This window comes from Coccinella septempunctata, chromosome 5 (assembly GCF_907165205.1).
Source record: "Coccinella septempunctata chromosome 5, icCocSept1.1, whole genome shotgun sequence".
Classification (NCBI taxonomy): domain Eukaryota; kingdom Metazoa; phylum Arthropoda; class Insecta; order Coleoptera; family Coccinellidae; genus Coccinella; species Coccinella septempunctata.
In genome coordinates, this window is record NC_058193.1 from 24,531,204 (window position 1) to 24,553,251 (window position 22,048).

Here is a 22,048-nt window from a genome sequence, read left to right on the forward strand (position 1 = left end):
ATAACATAACATAACATAACATAACATAACATAACATAACATAACATAACATAACATAACATAACATAACATAACATAACATAACATAACATAACATAACATAACATAACATAACATAACATAACATAACATAACATAACATAACATAACATAACATAACATAACATAACATAACATAACATAACATAACGCAACATAACGCAACATAACATAACATAACATAACATAACATAACATAACATAACATAACATAACATAACATAACATAACATAACATAACATAACATAACATAACATAACATAACATAACATAACATAACATAACATAACATAACATAACATAACATAACATAACATAACATAACATAACATAACATAACATAACATAACATAACATAACATAACATAACATAACATAACATAACATAACATAACATAACATAACATAACATAACATAACATAACATAACATAACATAACATAAACATAACATTACACATAAACTTTAGACTCGCCGCACTTCGATTCTAATTCAAGGCACCTACCCAGGATCCAGGATCTCATACTCAGCTGCCAAGACGTTTCGTGAGCTATTTATATCTGAAATATTTTTCGAAAAAAACTGTCTCTCAACGAAGGCGGAAAAGGGGAAAGAAACCGGGGATAGTGAAGGGCGCGGCAGCAGAACCTGACACAATAACGTCGGGGGATTCTCTTCTTCGGAAAAGTTCAGCTATTTTCCGTAGAGGGCAATTTATTTTTCCAGCCTCGACGTCCTTATCTAAACAGCAGTGAAAATAATATCGTGCTGATAAAAGTTGTGGCTGTGGCATCGGTACACTCTGGGGACGAGGCAGATAACTCATATGGAAAAATTTATTGGGCAAATAAAAAGTACAGGAATGTTTTCCAGCGGTTTTTCAGCCGAGATATCGGCCCATCGAGTCATATGTAGAGTGTACTGATACAACGGAAGCGGAAACTTTCGTCTGTAAATCAAACGAAAAATGCGGAATGCTCAGCTTTTGGTCCTGCGGGTGTTGGTGGACGATTCCGCTTTTATGAAAATCGGGGCTGCTTTTAGTGTAGTGGATATTTGAAGTTGTAATGTTATTCACGCAGAAATAGTCACTCAAAATAGGATAGATCATTGACTATTTCATTGCATGCAGCATGCAGAATAATGAAAAGAAAGTTAGAAATTGCGGGAAACCAACCATCAAAGTGAACTCATTAATAGTTTTTATCGATCATATGGTAGCATCTGATGACTTATGTTCACAACATGTCCTTTCCAGAATAATTGTCAGCAATAAGCGGAAGTGGCTTTTGTCCTCTTGATGTGCTAAATGCGCAGGATCGTGGAAGTCTCACCAAGCTAATTGCTTATGGATGGTATATTTTTTTGAACACGGTGAACCACAGAAATATCATCACTTTTTAGAATCTTAGAGCACAATTCTTGTTAACAAAATTATTGGAAACAATAAGATTTGTTTGATTTTAATTTTTTCATATTATAAAAGCGTTTCACTTATCACTCTTTTGAGTGTTTTGTGTTACACTGTACAGATGATTTACCTATGTGTGTGATGTATATATGTTTGTAGCTCTAGAATACTTTACTTTCAGAAAAATTATTCAATTATTGTAATATTTCTAACCTATTTATTGAGCAGATTTATGAATCTAAACTAATATGCGTTTTTTTATAACTGGTTGCCTACTCCCCTGTCTTTCGAAATGAAAGCAATTAACCTATAGCTGTAATAAAGTTGCTTACCAATAAAATAAAATCCTAATGACTCTAATGAGCTCGATTTTGATCCCAATTAGTAGAAAGCAATCTAATTATAATTGAATCATCCATTTAGTTTTGTTTAGATTATACATAGAGCATTGGGTTCTCGGAGAATTATAATGAATAAGTAAAATATACTTTTCTTATTTTCTCGTAAGGCTGAGAATATTTCTGTTTAAAAGATCCACAGATGTGTAGTGTCACAGATTTAGCTAGTTAAAGGTGAATTTGTTTTTCCAGAGGTGGCACAGCTCATTATGAAAACTTAAAATGGCTATATCTTTTTATCAGGGCTGAAACGGAAAAAGTGGTTTAGGAAAAAATTTTTCTTTTGACCTCAAGAATCTAATTTTAAAATATTTGTATATGAGTCAAAGACTCACCCTGCATAGAACGGATTCAGAAATGAATGCACGATCACGATCACATTGAAGAGTGAAATGATTCACTTACTTTGAATTCTTTCCATATTCAAAAACAGCACTTCACGTCAAAATAAGTGGCCCTTCAAGATCAACCGTTAAATACACGATCATTTCTATAGATGCGGTAAAAATAACTTATTATTATATTTATATTATATTATTATATTATATTATTATATTATTATAATTCAGACACTAAACTAAGAGCACCTATTAAACTTTTCAGACAGTGTAACAAACAAAAATTATTCAATTTCTTACTTCCTAACAACAAAATCACTCTCGAACTGTTCTGATGGCGGCCAAAATGGATCCGCCACCAGTTGTGCCTTGTTACGAATATGTCGCTACCGGTAGCTCGAAATTTGAATTGAAATATTTGAGGTGGTTCAAGTCTCCCGGACTCAACCCCTGAGATTTGTCGCAGAGACGCCCTATATAAAATCGAACACCTATGATTTGGTATAAATGTTGCATCATCTTAAGTAAGTAGTAAAAAAAAATACACTCTATACAGTATTTTCAAAGAGTGTGGCAACTTTCCGCGATTTTGCTGCATCAGAGCATCGACAAGAATTACCGAACAACGATAATGATCGAGATTGCGAACGAATAAAGGCCAAAGAAAGATCGAACCCTTTCCCCATTCATACCACATACCCCTTTGTCGGTGGCGAAACTTCTCGTCTCGAGTGAAAACTCCCTGCGCGGACCGATCAAAAAAACCGCAGGTATAAAACTTGGCTCGACAATAAAAGTCCTCTATAAATTCGGCATTCATTTCAACTTTCATCATAAAACCGCCGTTCTTATCGTCGGCGCATTTAAGACGTACTTAAAAACATTTAGTCCATCTTGTCTGGCTTTGAGTGTACCGAACGTTATATACGCCGCCCCCGAGTGTGTTTTAAAAGTTGCGGCCATAAATTGCCTCCGAGCGATCCCGGATCTCTTCTTATCTGTGCCAGCGCCTCTTCTTAGTTTCCTTCCAACCCTCCTCGACCCCCCCAAGCCGCCCGGGTCACCCTTTCTCCGCGAGAACCCGTGACATCGGGGAAATTCTCTAAAGAGACATCATCCCTTGAATGCGGCATAACTAATTTACTGACTCTTGGACATTTCTTGTGGAGGGATAGAACAATAGCTGCTAGAAATGTGGGTATGGATGGGGTTTGGTTTGTTTTTCCTCAAGTGGGATTTGATGTTTTGTTCTTTTTGAAGAAATATTTAGTGCGTTTAGATTATTTTGATTCGTTTCGGTTTTTGTTCCAATAAAAGAACCTAGAACCCTAGAATCCAGTAAATTTCTGAAATTCATGACAAAAAACACCGGACAGTTACTTGAAAATTATAAAGAAAATACAGCTAAAAAGAATAAGAGTTTTTAAAGAAGGAAGAAAACCAGAAACAAACACTCTGGTGATGCTGAAAGGAACCTCTGGATATCAATTAAAAAAAGTTTCAACTCCTGATTCCTCGCATGGCACTGCCTTCTCAGGAAACAACTTGTCAAAAAAGGTCTTGCAGAAACTGACGACTGACCATTTTTTGTGGGGAGGAGTAAGCCATTCTGGATTACTTCGGTATTATCCAGTTTCCAGATCATTTCTAAACAGTGGTGCCACATTTTGAAAATTATTTATTTATTATTTTCTCTTTTTTTCAAATGAGACACTCCATATAAAATGGCATTAATTAATGGCTCTTTTAATCCTGAATCCCATCATATACAGGGTGTCTGTAAACAAATACGAAGGATTAAGGGAGATGATTCCTCGATGAAAATAAGCAGGGGTAGTATCTATAAATTTTTTTCGAACTCTACCTCCCTTCCAACCCTTTGGAAGGCGATGACGAGTTGACAGTTGTTTATTTCTTTTACGGGTTCTAAAAACACTGACTCATAAAACTATACATTATATGAAGCACTAAGTAGATGTTACTTACAAAATTTTTTTAGATTTAATAACTTTATTATTAAGGGTTGAAAATAACAACCCCTTTATGAGTTTTCGTGGGATAGATTTTCGAAAAATAAAATGCTCTTATGGTTTCCCATTCACCTCTGGAGAAGAAAAGTCTCTCGCAGAATTTCGATACTTTTCTCGGAAGGAATAAAAACTTACAAGCATCAGTATGTATCAGTATGTATCTATGTAGTATACAGTATACAGTCTATGAGGCAGAGAGTTGATGTATTTAAGCGGCAGGTAGTCATTCTATGGAACACTTATACGATGAAATGGAATGAACAGTGATCAGAACTGCTTGTAAGTTTTTATTTTTTCCGAAAAATGTATCGACTGTTTCGAAATTTTGCAAGAGACTTTTTTTCTCCAGAATTGAACGGGACACCACAAGAGAATTTTATTTTTCGAAAATCTATCCCACGAAAACAATTTCTGAAGGAAAATCATAAGGGGTTGTTATTTTGAACACCTTATCATGAAGTTATGAAATCTAAAAAAATTGTGTGACTAACATTTACTTAGTGCTTCATACTATGTATAGTTTTATGACTCAGTGTTTTTAAATTTATAGGAACTACCCCTGCTTATTTTCATCTAGGAATAATCTCCCTTAGTCCTCCGCATTTGTTTACAGAAACCCTGTATATCATCAACTATTCAATGGTTACCAGTTCTTTCAAACATTTTACCGCCCCATATTTGCAGACAGACTGCAGTTTGAAATTCTTGTAATAAATTTCCTTAATACGAATACTTATAAGGGACAAAGACATTTGGCAGTCTGAATGGAATACATGCACTATTTTCAACCAAGAATTAGTTAGTTAGTGATCCCTCGAATAGAGTTCCTGGTTTCGATCTTTCTAGGAAAATATGGTGAATTCAGAATCGTATAAGAACAGGTCACGGACGTTGCCATAGTATGCTTTTCCGATGGAAAAGAAAACCATAATTGTTAATGCGAGGAACCAGAAGAAACCATAAATTATCTGATTAATCATTGTGCAATTCATGAATTTCAGGATGGTTTTAGGGCTATACATGCAGTTTTTGAATTCTTCTTGAATTGGGTCCTCAAATTCTTCATCATTGAGCCTAACCCGAGGAACAAGCTCGTGAAACAGAATTTCTTATAAAATGGGGATTTTCCATTTTATTTGGATGAGAGTATTATTCAAAGATCTGTGAAATTAAAAGATTCTTCCTCTTTTGAGAATACTGCACTACCTACTCATCATTCATAGTAGGTATACATTTCGTAACTTTATCAGCAATCAGTAATCAACACATAGTCCTTTCGGTAATTCACAGTAGCAGTCCAGCAAAACAAGTAGGTATCGTAAAATGATTGACATACCGATATTGATCCTATTAATGAAAATAACAATGATAACCAATACCTAAAGAACGCTATGGCCCATAAAGCACATATAGGTCAATAAAAAATTCTAAGGTTGCTCAGTTCATGATTAAGCCGAGATTTAAGTTGATCCTAGATTAACCTCACATAATTGAACGAAAATGTCAAAATTGATCTAGGATCAACTTTAATCCCGAACCTAACCTAACCTAACCTAACCTAACCTAACCTAACCTCACATAATTGAACGAAAATGTCAAAATTGATCTAGGATCAACTTTAATCCCGAATTGAGCAACCGGGCCTAAGTGTTCTACTAATATGCAGTTGATTTTGATCCAAATCGGTTAATCTCCTTTTTGATTGACCGATAACATTAAAATTCTTCCAACATTTGCAGTTAAAATTGTGGTTCAACTGCGCCAGTAACCACTACCATTATCACTATAATAAAACATCCAACACGTGTAGGACGTGTGTAAGGCTCGATCCCGAAGACTATTATTAGTTATAGTGCACCACAGTTTGGGCTGCTATCGAACAACATGGCTAATTCCTCCTGAACGGAATGTGCATTAGGAGAAGAGCTGAATCATCGCCATTTACAAGTGTATTTGGCTCAGCAGCTCACAATCCCTGGTCTAAGAGGGTATTCTGACCTTAGAAATGTTTGCGTCATCATGATTTCCCGAAACGGTCCAAGAAGGCAGTGTCGTCCAATATTTTTATATGATTTGATTGGAATATTCCCTCTAATTTGATTACATATATCATTATTTACACGAATAGCTAATCGTTAATTTTTGTCGTAATTTCGGAGATGACATAAATATAGGAAGAGAACTCTTTAGAGTTCATGTGATGTACAGGGTGTACTAGGCCATAGCCTAATGGTGACTGCAGGTCATCCAGGCCTTTTAGAAAACTTGCTTGTTTTGTATCCTAAGGCTATTAGTTTCCGAGATACGGGGTGATTCATGAACATTGGCCTAAATTTGTGATAGTCCCAACTCTGGACTGCAAGGTCCGATTTCGATCAATAAATAATATCACCAAAGAAATAAAAACAGGGCCGCATTTCGAAAAAATTACATAAAGCATGAATTCGTCCGGTTCCTATTCCCTTGTGACAAGTGTGCCATATACAAAGTGAAAATTGAATTTTTAAGAATGTATTATGTAGGTTTTCACGGCAATAACGAAATTTCTGTAAGGGATGTAAAAAATATATATTTTGCAGCTTTAAAGAATAATCATGATATTCTGAGTACTGCCCTGAGAATATTTATATTTCATGAGCCGTTCGGAAAAGCTTTCTAAAGTGAATAAACCCATAAAATTTGATCGAAATCGGACTCAGCATTCCAGAGTTATTGCTATCGCAAATTTAGGCCAATGTTCATGAATCACCCCGTATCTCTGAAACTAATAAAGCCTCAGGATACAAAACAAGCAACTTTTCTGAAAGGCCTGGATGACCCGCATTCACCATAAGGCAATGGCCAACGCCTCATGAAACACCCTGTAGAATATTCGTGGAAAATTAACGTTGAATTGTTCATCATAGATTCAAACAATTAATAGTCATTATTTTAGTATTAGTTATTTATAATAATTCATGAGAAGGTTTGACAACTGGGGAGATAATTTTTATGGTCGGAAAACCAACACCTAATTGAATTATGATTCACATAATTTCGATTTAAATTGTACAGCAATTGTATCATCAATTTTCACAAAAAATAAATATTCAACATTTGAAAATCTTTGCATATTCAAAACTTTCATGGTGAATTCTTTTGTTATAAAAAATGTTGGGATAAAACAACCATCAAGAAATTTTATTCATACAGTGAGTAGTATGAACCTCTGTAGGTAATCACAGATTTTATACAAGTGATTGGAAAAAGCTACCAAAAATCTTATTCATACATAGGATAAATTCATACATTCTGGATAACAGTAACTAGGAATTAAGTAGTACGAGTAGTCCTGTTAACGCTTAGTATAGGGTGTTAAACGTTTTAACGCCCTGTATCTTGGTAATTAAAAGTTTGCGTACCTATATACCACTTTTTTTGTAGAAATTACTCAGGGATAATTTTAATTAAGCATATTATGTGGTGTACAACATCTTCAATTTCATCCCCTCCAAAGCCAAGGTGAATTGTTTACTTCAATTTGTTACAGAAAATCTAGATTACTAGTTATTACACAATTTTTAATCCTTGATCTGAGTCGATGATAGTTGCTAGGTACTCGATTTCTGCACCTAAGTTACTTAAAATTTTTTAGCTCACACTGAAAAATATCCTTCATTTCTTCCTCATATGTGTTTCGTGAATTCAATAACAACAACATTCATATTTTTTATTACAGTAGTACCTACAAAATTTGTCACTGAATTTTGTATGGTCGGTGCAAGTGCCCCATACTGACTTGTTAATCAATACAATAATTTTCTTATAATACGTTCGACATTCTTTTTCATTGAAAATTGTGGATTTGAATTAAAAATTCCTCCTTGTATCTACCTATACTTGCATCCAATGAGATAACAATTCAAAGAGTAGTCAAGTGGGTGTAGGTAGGTACATGCCTACCACCAAATTTGATCGTATCATATGTTAACGTTTTCATCTCCAACTCACAGCCGAAGCACACCCATCTCCGCATTCAAACGAGAAACGAACTTTTGTCATTGTTGAGATTCCTGCGCGATCGTTATCTCTGTCCAATGCGCCGCCACTGGAAATATTTCATTAACTCACATTTTTTCACTTCTGATAACATATAATTTCGGTTTTAAAACGCTGGCCCCGTGGCTTTTGCTCCATATTCATCAAGATCGGTAGGCTATTGTTGCTTAATTATAACTTACTCAAAGATATTAGGTACGTGTGCAATGTGGTGTTCCTTTTGGATTTATTTGTATCAAGATCTTATCGTGGGTTCTTAGATCGCCTTTGGATGTTTTGATATATATTGTATAGAGCTGATATCGGGCATATGTTACCGAAGTTACGAAAGCTGGTAGAAGAACAATAGCACCTGTCTTGAGCGGTCAAAATTCGGTATCAGTATAGGTACTTTTAAATTTGTGAAAATAAAAACAGAATGAGTAAAAAGTGACGAAAAAATTCACATCTTCTCTATTCACTACTCTGCAGAAAAATTCTTGACAAGATTAATTTTTGTTTCAAATGACGCAAGTTCTTCAATGGATATGGTTAACATCATACTACAATATACAAACTGTAACGATCCTTCGTTGCAACCGATTTTTATTTTATACATAAACTTGTAATTTCCTCAACGATCCGCAACTTCTTGATACGAAAACAATTCAAGTAAGTATTTCACATATATCTATTATCTATATTATATTAATTTCATCGATCTGAATAAAAAATTACATTTTACGTATACTGATTTCCGAACGCCTATTTTTGAAGGCATGTATTTTTCGCCCGCAGACACTTTTCGTCTGCAAACACTTTGTGCGGCTCTTCGTCCAATAAGTAGGTATAATATAAGATCCCGAGGTGATTAAATCAATTTTGTTGATACAGAATTTTCGATGAAAACATAAATGCCTGTGACAATAAATATCATTTGATGTTGTCAAATTAATTCTTTACGAAATCGGCTAGATTTTACGAGTGAATTAGGTACGTGGTTTGAATGTTAATGTTCAGTAAAATAAAGAATGGATATAGTGATAGCGATATGAATATCAGTAACACTTCTCCATAGCTCAAAGAATAAGCAATCACGGCGACATACATGAAGTCATACACATAGGTAACTATATTTTTATAAATATATGTCTCGCCTTCTAACCTAATAGACAGTTTTTCGTCCTGGGTACATAATTAACTATGTATTTCAATTCAACTCAGACTGCTCCAGAATACTGACTGACCGTCGTATAGTATTTTTTTATGTTACCATATTTCTAGTACAAAGCATTTGTGAGAAATAAATTTCTAATTGATATAAATTAACACATACATTTTCTTATTCCTAATACTCATTGATCCAACTAACTGAAGAATCGCGATCATGGTCGAATTGCGAATCGCGAGGGCCACAGTCCCAAGCTCGGTCGAAGGGAGGGCTGCAATCCCGAGCCTGGTCGAATTACGAAATGTGAGGGCCGCAGTCCCGAGCATGGTCGAATTGCGAACCGCGAGGGCCGCCGTCGCGAGCCTGGTCGAATTACAAAAAGTGAGGGCCGCAGTCCCGAGCATAGTTGAAATGCGAAATGCGAGGGCCGCAGTCCCGAGCAGGTCGAATTGCGAACCGTGAGGGCCACAGTCCCGAGCTCGGTCGAATTACAAAATGTGAGGGCCGCAGTCCCGAGCCTGGTCGAATTACAAAATGTGAGGGCCGCAGTCCCGAGCATTGTCGAATTGTGAACCGTGAAGGCCGCAGTCCCGAGCCTGGTCGAATTACAAAATGTGAGGGCCGCAGTCCCGAGCATGGTCGAATTGCGAACCGTGGGGGCCGCATTCCCGAGCCTGGTCGAATTACAAAATGTGAGGGCCGCAGTCCCGAGCATGGTTGAATTGCGAACCGTGGGGGCCGCATTCCCGAGCCTGGTCGAATTACAAAATGTGAGGGCCGCAGTCCCGACCATGGACGAATTGCGAAATGTGAGAGCCGCAGTCCCGAACCCAGTCGAATTGCAAAATGTGGGGGCCCCAGTCCCGAGCCCGGTCGAATTGCGAACCGCGAGGTCCGCAGTCCCGAGCCGGTCGAATTACAAAATGTGAGGGCCGCAGACCCGAGCCCGGTCGAATTACAAAATCTGAGGGCCGCAGTCCCGAGCATGGTCGAATTGCGAAACGCGAGGGCTGCAGTCCCGAGCCTGGTCGAATTACAAAATGTGAGGGCCGCAGTCCCGAGCCTGGTCGAATTACAAAATGTGAGGGCCGCAGTCCCGAGCATGGTCGAATTGCGAAACGCGTGGGCCGCAGTCCCTAGCCTGGTCGAATTACAAAATGTGAGGGCCGCAGTCCCGAGCATGGTCGAATTGTGAACCGTGAGGGCCGCAGTCCCGAGCTTGGTCGAATTACAAAATGTGAGGGCCGCAGTCCCGAGCATGGTCGAATTGCGAACCGTGGCGGCCGCATTCCCGAGCCTGGTCGAATTACAAAATGTGAGGGCCGCAGTCCCGAGCATGGTTGAATTGCGAACCGTGGGGGCCGCATTCCCGAGCCTGGTCGAATTACAAAATGTGAGGGCCGCAGTCCCGAGCATGGTCGAATTGTGAACCGTGAGGGCCGCAGTCCCGAGCCTGGTCGAATTACAAAATGTGAGGGCCGCAGTCCCGAGCATGGTCGAATTGCGAAACGCGTGGGCCGCAGTCCCTAGCCTGGTCGAATTACAAAATGTGAGGGCCGCAGTCCCGAGCATGGTCGAATTGTGAACCGTGAGGGCCGCAGTCCCGAGCCTGGTCGAATTACAAAATGTGAGGGCCGCAGTCCCGAGCATGGTCGAATTGTGAACCGTGAGGGCCGCAGTCCCGAGCCTGGTCGAATTACAAAATGTGAGGGCCGCAGTCCCGAGCATGGTCGAATTGCGAACCGTGGGGGCCGCATTCCCGAGCCTGGTCGAATTACAAAATGTGAGGGCCGCAGTCCCGAGCATGGTTGAATTGCGAACCGTGAGGACCGCAGTCCCGAGCCTGGTCGAATTACAAAATGTGAGGGCCGCAGTCCCGAGCATGGTCGAATTGCGAAACGCGTGGGCCGCAGTCCCTAGCCTGGTCGAATTACAAAATGTGAGGGCCGCAGTCCCGAGCCTGGTCGAATTGCGAAACGCGAGGGCCGCAGTCCCGAGCCTGGTCGAATTACAAAATGTGAGGGCCGCAGTCCCGAGCCTGGTCGAATTACAAAATGTGAGGGCCGCAGTCCCGAGCATGCTCGAATTGCGAAACGCGAGGGCCGCAATCCCGAGCCTGGTCGAATTACAAAATGTGAGGGCCGCAGTCCCGAGCATGGTCGAATTGCGAAACGTGAGGGCCGCAGTCCCGAACCCAGTCGAATTGCAAAATGTGAGGGCCGCAGTCCCGAGCCTGGTCGAATTACAAAATGTGAGGGCCGCAGTCCCGAGCATGGTCGAATTGCGAAACGCGAGGGCCGCAATCCCGAGCCTGGTCGAATTACAAAATGTGAGGGCCGCAGTCCCGAGCATGGTCGAATTGCGAAACGCGAGGGCCGCAATCCCGAGCCTGGTCGAATTACAAAATGTGAGGGCCGCAGTCCCGAGCATGGTCGAATTGCGGAACGTGAGGGCCGCAGTTCCGAACCCAGTCGAATTGCGAAACGCGAGGGCCGCAATCCCGAGCCTGGTCGAATTACAAAATGTGAGGGCCGCAGTCCCGAGCATGGTCGAAATGCGAACCGTGAGGGCCGCAGTCCCGAACCCAGTCGAATTGCAAAATGTGAGGGCCGCAGTCCCGAGCCTGGTCGAATTACAAAATGTGAGGGCCGCAGTCCCGAGCATGGTCGAATTGCGAAACGCGAGGGCCGCAATCCCGAGCCTGGTCGAATTACAAAATGTGAGGGCCGCAGTCCCGAGCATGGTCGAATTGCGAAACGCGAGGGCCGCAGTCCCGAGCATGGTCGAATTGCGAAACGCGAGGGCCGCAATCCCGAGCCTGGTCGAATTACAAAATGTGAGGGCCGCAGTCCCGAGCATGGTCGAATTGCGGAACGTGATGGCCGCAGTTCCGAACCCAGTCGAATTGCGAAACGCGAGGGCCGCAATCCCGAGCCTGGTCGAATTACAAAATGTGAGGGCCGCAGTCCCGAGCATGGTCGAAATGCGAACCGTGAGGGCCGCAGTCCCGAACCCAGTCGAATTGCAAAATGTGAGGGCCGCAGTCCCGAGCCTGGTCGAATTGCGAAACGCGAGGGCCGCAATCCTGAGCCTGGTCGAATTACAAAATGTGAGGGCCGCAGTCCCGAGCATGGTCGAAATGCGAACCGTGAGGGCCGCAGTCCCGAACCCAGTCGAATTGCAAAATGTGAGGGCCGCAGTCCCGAGCCCGGTGGAATTGCGAACCGCGAGGGCCGCAGTCCCGAGCCGGTCGAATTGCGAACCGTGAGGGCCGCAGTCCCGAGCCTGGTCGAATTACAAAATGTGAGGACCGCAGTCCCGAGCATGGTCGAATTGCGAAACGCGAGGGCCGCAGTCCCGATCCCGGTCGAATTGAGATCCGTGAGGGCCGTAGTCCCGAGCTGGTCGAATTGCAAAATGTGAGGGCCGCAGTCCCGAACTGGTTGAATTGCAAAATGTAAGGGCCGCAGTTCCGAGCCTGGTCGAATTGCAAAATGTGAGGGCCGCAGTCCCGAGCCTGGTCGAATTGCAAAATATCTAGTTTATGTAAATGTTTTTTTGGCAATCGCTTTGTAATGTGGAGATCCGGATAATTTCCATCATGAGAATATTTCTTCAACTCCAAAATTGCGAGAAACCCAAGTACAGACATAATTTCCGACTTCGAACAAATATTCTCACCAAACATCGATAAGATCCAAGTTCAGACTTACAAGGCAGAAAAATTACAAGCCATATAGGTATAAATCTCTGGCTTAAATAAGGAAAGAAGTGAACAGAGAACCAATACCAGACATGAGCATGAAAAAGGGGCAGACAATCGTTAAATAGGCGGAGCGAGTTGATTTGTGGTCGCCATTTTGTCAAATAGTAGTGTTTTGCTAGATGTTTTATCTCATTGGAGGATCTCCCACCTCTCTAGCAGAATTTAATGTGTAGTGTGAAATTTCAGGTAGCAAATATTCTGCACCAACTATAAGTTAGATAATGACCTTGTATCAACTCATAATCTGGATTTAGGTCTCATGATGCTGAATGGAAATGAAAACTTGAGAATTATTGAACTTTTATGTATTTGAAGGCTGTCTATAAAGCTTTCAGACTGGGATAGTCTTCGAAGATTCTAGACAGACTGTTCATAAAGTATATATGTGTGATAAAACAAATATTTGAGGTGGACTAATGAGCAAATTGAATGGAATTGTGGAATAATGTGTGGAATTAAATTGAAACGTCTTTGGGCTCAGTCTCCCCACCAGTTCGAGAGGCCACACCTTCTGTCATTATAACCAATGAGAACTCTTACATAACCGTACACTGCCGGAAGGTGCCGAACGGAGTTGCTAATGGTTACGGCATACGCCAGCAAGTTGAGCTTTTAGTGTGTCCGTGTGTACCGTGGTGGAGAGATCGATGTACGTTGTTTATTGATGATTGTGTTTTGTTCATTATGTCAATGATATCGATATTTTGACATTGAAAGTGTTTTTAGATAGCATTCATTGGACTGTGATATTGTGTTTGTGATTCCGATTGCCATTGGATTTGATCTTCTGTTTGATAATTTTTCAAGGTGAGAACATGTCAAAAATATTATTGTTAACGCTTATTTTCGAGACAGTATCATTTAAACCGGCTCACATAGTAAAATTTCGTAAAAAGATAAGAATAATTCGAGAAATTTTGCGTAACACTAAAATTAAGTGTTGAACTGCTATTCTTGAATAAGGATTCATTCGCAAAATACGAGTAATTAGGGTTTACTTGATTTTTCGTTGAGTTCGTGTTTTAGAGCATACACTGAATTTACTGTAAGTCCAAGTTTTCTCTGCAATCATGAAATTAGCAGGTTTCGCGCTTAACCGGCTGTTGATATCTCCCAGGGTAAACTCTTGATCGATGGAATATCGATTGATTCACATGGGAATAGATTAATTTTTCATAAGTTTCTTTGAGGTATTGATACTTTGAATATATTTGTAGCCCCAATCTGGAGATAGAACAATATGATCGCGAAATAAATGCCGAGATAAATAGCATTGGAATTTGTGTCCATAAAATGTTGCCTCAGCAATTTTGTATGAATTTTAGATCGATTTGCATTGCTCTACCTATTGAATTTAGGAAAGAAAATGTGGTAGAAATAGGTGCTTAATATGATATAGCTACATTACTTGAATAATATAGGTATCCCAGGTGAAAATTCGGTAAATTCTCGTTGAATATCAAGAAAATGTTTCAGAATTATACAGATTCGTGTTCATCTTTCTTCAACTGTAACAAATTACTGAACAATGGATGCCGGGGACTAATTAGATAAAAAATAACTAATTTTCAGAAGACGGAATGAATTGCCTTGTAATTACAATATTAAATTAATTGCGATGCTATTAGCTACATATTACCCTAAACGTTCGTGTTTGTATCTCATTAGGCTGTATACCTAGGTAGATATTCCAAAAGGGTTCTCTGCTCCAATTTAGAAATAAAAAAGAACGAAATCCTCAGTTTGAAATCGATTGATTTTGTTGAATTTTACCTATGCCAATATTTCTATAATAATTAATATTTGAAGGATTCATTGCGATTCACAAACATGGAGAGGCTCATTTCTTGAATAAAATTTCCAAATTTCCATAAGTAGGTATAATCAGATTTTAGATTTCAATCACCGATTAATTTACTCTGAGCTCATCTACTGAGAATACAGAAAATTACCTGCTCTGTTTCAATAAGTCATCGAAGTACCAATTTAACACTTCCACATGAATATTAATTAGGAATAAAATGAAACAAACTCGAAAAATCGGTCGTGCTCCTCTTGACTACCTGTTCGAGGTGGATTTATTAACTTGTTCTTGAAGAAATAAAAGTGGACAACATGTCAACTGCACATCCTCTCATAATATATGGTGGGATTTTTTGTTTTAATTAAAATTTATTGCGGTTTAATGGGATAGAAATTTCAGTACCTATGCAGAAGGTAGATGAGATTTTCTTTTATTTCTTTTTTCCCTGTCGACCTTTAACAAGATGACTACGTGATTGAAATGGTTATATTTCGAGTCCACATAAAAAATTTGCATGATCACAAAAAGAAGAAGAATCTAAGATATTCGGTGAGAAAAACCGCTAAAAAAGGTGCGATAGGTTGATCTCCACTAATAGTCGATGTAGATCTGAGATAAAACTTCTCAAATGGATTCAAATTGAACAGAAATTTGATAAATCTAGATAAGCCAAGTTCACAAGCACTGATAAAACGTTTTTGTTTCAGATCGCGTGCATCGCTCATCGCAGTTGGCGCTGCCCGTCGCATAGCAGTCAGAATAAACAAACGACTATCGACGAAGCTAAAGCTGAGGATAGCATCAGTTGATCGCCGTAGTTGCGCACAATGTTAAGCTGCCGCAATGAGGAATTGACCTTAACGTGATTTTTGACTGGATCTTCCGGGTTTCCTTATTAAATTATTTCGCGTGTGTAGTGTTACAAGGACATTGAATCACAAATGATCATGGAGATGACAATGCCAAACGATGCGGCTGTTGGTAGGTGGTACGAGTCACAAAGGACCGGTACTACTGGCAGTCCTGGACAAGGTAATTTGGAAAGTGGTGCTAGCGTGGACATTAACAGTAGTGTGGCCGAGCATATGGGAGCTTTTTTTCTGGACCCGTCGGGCAGCCAGAGGGCCAGGTATTACCATCAGAGTATGCACCCTACATATGGATCTGTAGCTAGTCATGGTGAGTTTTTCTTAGCTTCTTGAAAATCTGCATCATTGGTGTGACTCCCATAAAAAGCTTTTGTTACTAAAAGCTCTCTTTATTACTTGTGGAATCGTCAAGTAATTTTTTTTGAAACATTATTCAAGAGAAAAACTAAAAATTCTTCAGTCTGCCAGAAATTGGGTGCAAAAATAGAGTGCTATTTTAGAAATAATTCTCCTATCTCTTGGCATAAATGAACTTCTTGTGAAAATCGAGAAATGAAACAGTATTTCTCCAACTGTTTGAGTTAGAAGATCAATTCGATTCAGAATACCTATATTTATTTCAGAGATGATCAAAAGAATGCTGAACTATACCATGATTTCTTCTGAATTACTTCTGTCATTGAATCTGATTGGCCTTGATGAATTTCGCCAAAGATTACACATACATGCTCATGTGTAGAATATATAATTTAAAAAAAATATACCAAAATATCTATACATACCTAGGATAAATAAAAGTAAATAGTGAAAATAAATATCGTGAAACAAAAAATATGACATCAAAAACAATCATTCTACGAGATGCAACCAGATATGTATGAAAGTTTTCAGGGGGTTCCTTGACAAAATCAAAGCTAAAGCTCTTAGACGAAAAGTTACATGATGTCAAAAATGAGATAAAAAAATTGGCATTTTGTTAGCATTATAAGAAGGCCACACACTAGAAATCAAAGTGACTTGGCATTCTGATTTTGATTATTGCTTTCACGGACATATAATGCAAAAGTCAAAAAAGATTTGCAATGAATCGTATATATCTACGTATTTTCAACTTGAGAAATTTTGTTTGATGTAAAAATGTTCTAATATGTAATAAATGAAATATGGGTTACGTGTTTCACCCCTTTAAAAGATCACAACAAAATTGAAAAAATATTTATCGTAAGCCTTTTAATTGGTAGAACATGCCCACAAAATGTCATTCCAACATCTTGCAATTCCAATGAAAATATATTTTTTTACTCATTGTTGGAGAAGAGCTTTAGTTTTCATGAAAAATCATCCCCTTCAATTTTCGACAAGGAATTACACCCTAAAAACTTTCGCACTTATTTTTGTAACACGCTGTTCCTATATCATAGTGAGTATCATATAGTTCTTGTGTAATTTAATCCATGAAGTCATCCTTTTAACCATACAGAAATTCATTCTGCCGAATTTATTTCTGAAAAACCTTTGAAAGTCACAATCAGTGCTTCTGATTATTCCTTCAGAAAATGCGTCAACCTCAGAGGTCAGAATTCTTGTTCTCATTAAAGAACATTTATGAATGAAATATGGAGAAATACATTATTGTGATAATTTTATGCGTATTGAATTAAAAAAAAATAGAATATTAGTTTGAGGTAACATGAAAATGTTACATTTTGGGAAGCTCAGAAATTGGAAAAGCTCATTTTTGTGAAAAACAGTTATTTGACCAATTCCAGGGGATAATTTCTCCACTCATTATAAAAGCAAATGAAAATGACTTATCTTCATCTAATTTCAACCAATTAGGTACCTTTATGTTTTTTTACTTATTTGTTAGCATATTTTTCACATCTAACGTATTTTTCAGTATTTCTCAACTATTCTGAAATTTTCATATTTTTTTTAAATTTCGATTCACTTCATATCTCTTAGGCAACACTACTTATTCTTATCATGAAAAAAGTGTATATTCTAGATAATTCGAAATTGAAAATATACAAATTGTTGGCTGACGATGAAAATCATTATCGATAATATAATGAATGAAATTCTCAGAAAAAGCTGAAATGGAAAAATATATGTCTGTGAAAATAAAAAAAACAGTGTGAAACGAAAAACAGAAATGTTTGAAAAAATTCGAATTATATTGGAACTACGATAACGATGCTAACAATATGTTCTCAAATTGCTATATGCATTTTTGCGAGTTGTTCTTATTTGTACCTGTATGTTACTTCTATATAAGAATAGAAATATTGAACTTTTGTCTTCACAAATACCCAGATTGATGGTTTAAAAGTTCTCAAAGTAATATGATTTGAATTCACGAATGACTGTGTGGTATCTCTGGTATTACTGAAGATTAATTAGTGAAATTCCCAAAATTGTTCTGAACAAAACATATCTACCTATACATAGGCATTCAAATCTCAATGTTCATGTTTAAAGGAATATTCATAAAAGTTGGTAACCTACAAGCACTAGATCATCACCTATCAACGAAATAAAACAATTTATTTCTCATTCAGACACAAATTCGAAAAGGACTTCGTTGTTATTCCTTGTAGAAACAAAAATCCAACATTCTCGGTATCAGTTAAGATTGATATATGTGAAACTCCCAAAAAATTCGCTTGAATACAACATACATGTTGAATAATTTAGCATTCATGTTAAACGGAATGTTTATTTAAAAATTGGTACCTATCTTACCAGACACTATCAACGAAATAATTGTTTTTTCATTGAAATTTTGTTCTTTGTTGCGTATTCGGTTTTTCGAAAACAGTATTTCAATGTTTCAAATATTTTTATCGTGATTCATGGCAAGCAAAGTGAACTTATACAAGCACAAAGTAAAAGTTTCAGTATTTTTCCCGAATTTTGTTCGTCAAAACATGATAAGACCTTCGTCGCAATACAAAAAGCAGCCTAAGCCTGCATTGCACTATGACGAACACTATTTCCTGTCAGGGAATAGTTAAAATAGCATTTGCATTGTTGACTTCATTTTGTGTCATTAGCTGATGCCTTCGGAGTTTGAGGAACTTGTTCCTAACACGCATACTTCGGATATTCATTCGGCTCTGATTCCAGGAAACTCGACTTGGACGGATACTGAGAAAGGTTGACTTCTTGGTAGTTGTACGTCGAAATTCATATTCAGCAGGTTGACTTATTGATTCGATTGTATCGTTTGATCGTTGGTCGGCGGTACCGGAAACTCCGAGCGTCGAAATATATCCGGTTCCTGTAACTTACAATCTCCCGGACCAACCCCCTTTCATGACGATTGAAAAAAAATCAGATAATGGGGGTTTTCTGGGAAGATGAGAATTGAACAATTTGGTTTAACGGATCATAAACTCACGTATTGTTTTTCTTTCATTATTTTCAATAATAAGCTGAACTTGGTACTGATGAATCTTCACGAAATTTTCTTTCTTTAATATATTCTAAAAACTGCATACTTTTTGACACATTATATAACTTCAATAAACTAATTTTTCAGTAGCACATAAGTATTTATTGGTAAAAATGGTTTATTTTTATTTGGAATTACTATTTAATTTCTGATTCTTCAATCCTGAGAACTGAATACTTTTGTAGACTTGACCTAAGTGAGCTGATTTTTCATGAATAGGTATAATATATGATTTAGTATCAGGTTATGCCTATAAAACTCATCTCCAGTCAATCCTAAAAAAGCTTATATTCAGGTAAATAAAATATTCAAATTATTCCAAATAAAGTTGAATTGTGACCTTCAAATTATCAATAGCTTATAAGTAGTTGTCAATTCTGGAGAAATTCTATAAATTGTTCTGTAGGTACCTACCTATACTAATATTGATACAATAATACATTCAATATTTCTGCCAAATACAACTACCTGTTTGAAAACCTAATTAGGTACATTTTCTGTGACTAAACTTGAATTAGAAAAAGGGTTGTTTTGTATACTCAGCTAATGACACAAAATGAAACGAACAATGCAAATCCTATTTGGGAGAAACACAGTCATTATTTAGGCTCATTGAGATTTTTGAGTTCTTTCTCATGACTCAACAAGAAGAATAGAACAAATTTGGAAAAATACTGAAAATTCAATGACATTCACAGGATTGGAATGTCAAATAAGTGGTCATATGCGCTATGAAGGCATTAAGAAGGTTTGAAAACTTTCTTTTTGTTCAACGTTTTGGAGTCAGTTTATTATCGAAAATTATGAACTCTAATGTTCATTGTCTTTATATTATGCCTTTATAGGAATCTTCACATTTTATCAGGTGAAAATGATTTTATAATACTTCTATTGTCCTATAATTTTTTTTTCAAGTTTATGATTCAAGAGAAAAATAAATAATACTGCACATTTTGTCGAAAATTAACCAGAATAAACTAGTTATGGATATACGAATTTTATGGCGAAAGAGGGACATTCATCTCGGGATGTTTTATGTGACGTTGTGAGTACATGTGAGTTAGAGCTGCTGTTGCTCATTTGAATTTCGTGAACTGGTCTAGTCGGCCGCGGTCGGCAGGATCCTAGGTAGAGGTTTCATTTCATGTCATGTTACAAATAATGAATTATCACGGTGATACTCTACCTGTCGTGTCCTTGAGTTCAGACATTCAAGGAATGTCATATTGAATTTTTCCCGACTTTCACACGCCAATAAAAAAAGACAGCCGCTGAGGTTCAAAATTTGACAGCGAGCAACCGTGCGGGTCATCCGTTCCTCGGGTTTGATTTAAATTCGATCCGAGTTTAGGCACAAGATATTCCGGGAACTTCTGCAGAACCGAACTCAGGCGTTCTCCCATCTGAAGAATCCAAAAAAAAGAAAAACAAGGATATCAAATCTAAATAGCTCTTCCAATTGAATGCCTTTATTTTCCACGAATTAAACACATAATTCGTTATAATTTCCATCTAGAATATATGTGTCAAATTAGAACTTCTTACAATCCTTTCAGATATCCATTTTAATGCTGAAATTTTCAATGTGAAGGGTTTAGCGTCCTTTAAAAACTCAATATCCAAAATGATCTGATAGCTCCAGCTTAAAGTCTGAAATTCTACTTATAACTTCAAATATTTGTTTAGAATTCTGACTTTTTTTCGAGAAGTAATTTGAAGTTTTTGTCCCAACCTTTGTCATGAATCTATCTCTGCTTTAAAACTTCAGTTTGTAAGTCGTTATTTTGACTTATAACTCATAACCCAGGATTTTATATTACAAATTTTGTCTTTTACTTTTTATTTACGAGTTATGTCAGGTTTTCAACGAAATGTTGAAATTACTGCTGCTTATATCGTTGGAATTCCGAAATTATACGACTCATAAGCCCGCATGACATTTTGAATTGCAACAAAGGAAAAGAGTTTCATGAATTCTTAGTCGAAACTTCTATTTTGCTTAAAATTTTGTCTTATAACTTGGAATTTTTAAATGCTAACTTAGGTTTCAAGATGGAAATTTTGACTTATATACCTATAAGTTTAAATTTTCAACTTGATCAGTCAAAAATTTTAAATGATCTGTTTTGGAATTATTACTTATAACATCCTCAATTCAAGAATTCCACTATTAAGTTGTAATGAAACTTGTACTTTTAAGTCAGAATTTTAAGAGTACCTAAATCTTATGAGTCAGAGCTTCACGAATACAATTTATAAGTCTCTATTTCGAAATGAGTTCACAACTTATGAATCTTTATATCGAAAATAAGTTAATAAGCCAGAATTCAAGATAGATTACGCAGGTTTTTGATGCTGAGGTGATGAGAAGAATTACAAGGCACAATCCAAAATATAGTTTATGTTGGAAATGAAGAACTAGATATTTCTATTGGGTGTCTCTTTTAGTAGGTACTTCGCGGACTGATTCTAAACTTTGTTGATATACACCTTGTGTCCCAAATTAGCATCTTCTACATCCCGAATACATCGATTTATAATTCATCAACAACATTGACGGATTAATATTCGAAATCGCTTCTTCGTCCAGATACACATCTACCAAACGAACATTTCAGTTCATCGGCGTATTTCAAAGACGAATTTAGCTAATTAAGAATTAGCTGAGGCAAATTAGATACGTGGCGGAGGTGACAATGAATGCTTAGAAGACGTAGGCGGAATCCTTAATCTCATGATAAGCATTC

The 22,048-nt window shown here is 37.6% G+C and overlaps 2 protein-coding genes across 5 annotated transcripts in view; both read left to right on the forward strand.

Annotated features, from left to right (window-relative positions):
• LOC123312742 (GATA-binding factor C) overlaps positions 1–22,048 on the forward strand; it is a 114,223-nt gene that overhangs the window by 18,021 nt on the left and 74,154 nt on the right. For 3 of the 4 annotated variants that reach the window (XM_044897209.1, XM_044897206.1, XM_044897207.1), the window contains one exon: positions 15,683–16,154. In XM_044897209.1, coding sequence (XP_044753144.1) covers positions 15,917–16,154 — 238 coding nt within the window. In that variant the 5' untranslated portion in view covers positions 15,683–15,916. Of the gene's footprint in view, positions 1–13,807; positions 13,979–15,682; positions 16,155–22,048 lie in introns of those variants that run through there. The other variant, XM_044897208.1, reaches the window with a different exon arrangement.
• LOC123314092 (uncharacterized protein KIAA0754-like) lies at positions 11,132–12,673 on the forward strand. Its single transcript, XM_044899206.1, has one exon. It carries the CDS (start codon positions 11,132–11,134, stop codon positions 12,671–12,673), a length of 1,542 nt encoding a protein of 513 aa, XP_044755141.1.

Bases quoted from the DNA above. Each gene is read 5' to 3' on its own strand.
- LOC123314092 (XM_044899206.1), top strand. From the start codon at position 11,132: ATGGTCGAATTGCGAACCGTGGGGGCCGCATTCCCGAGCCTGGTCGAA.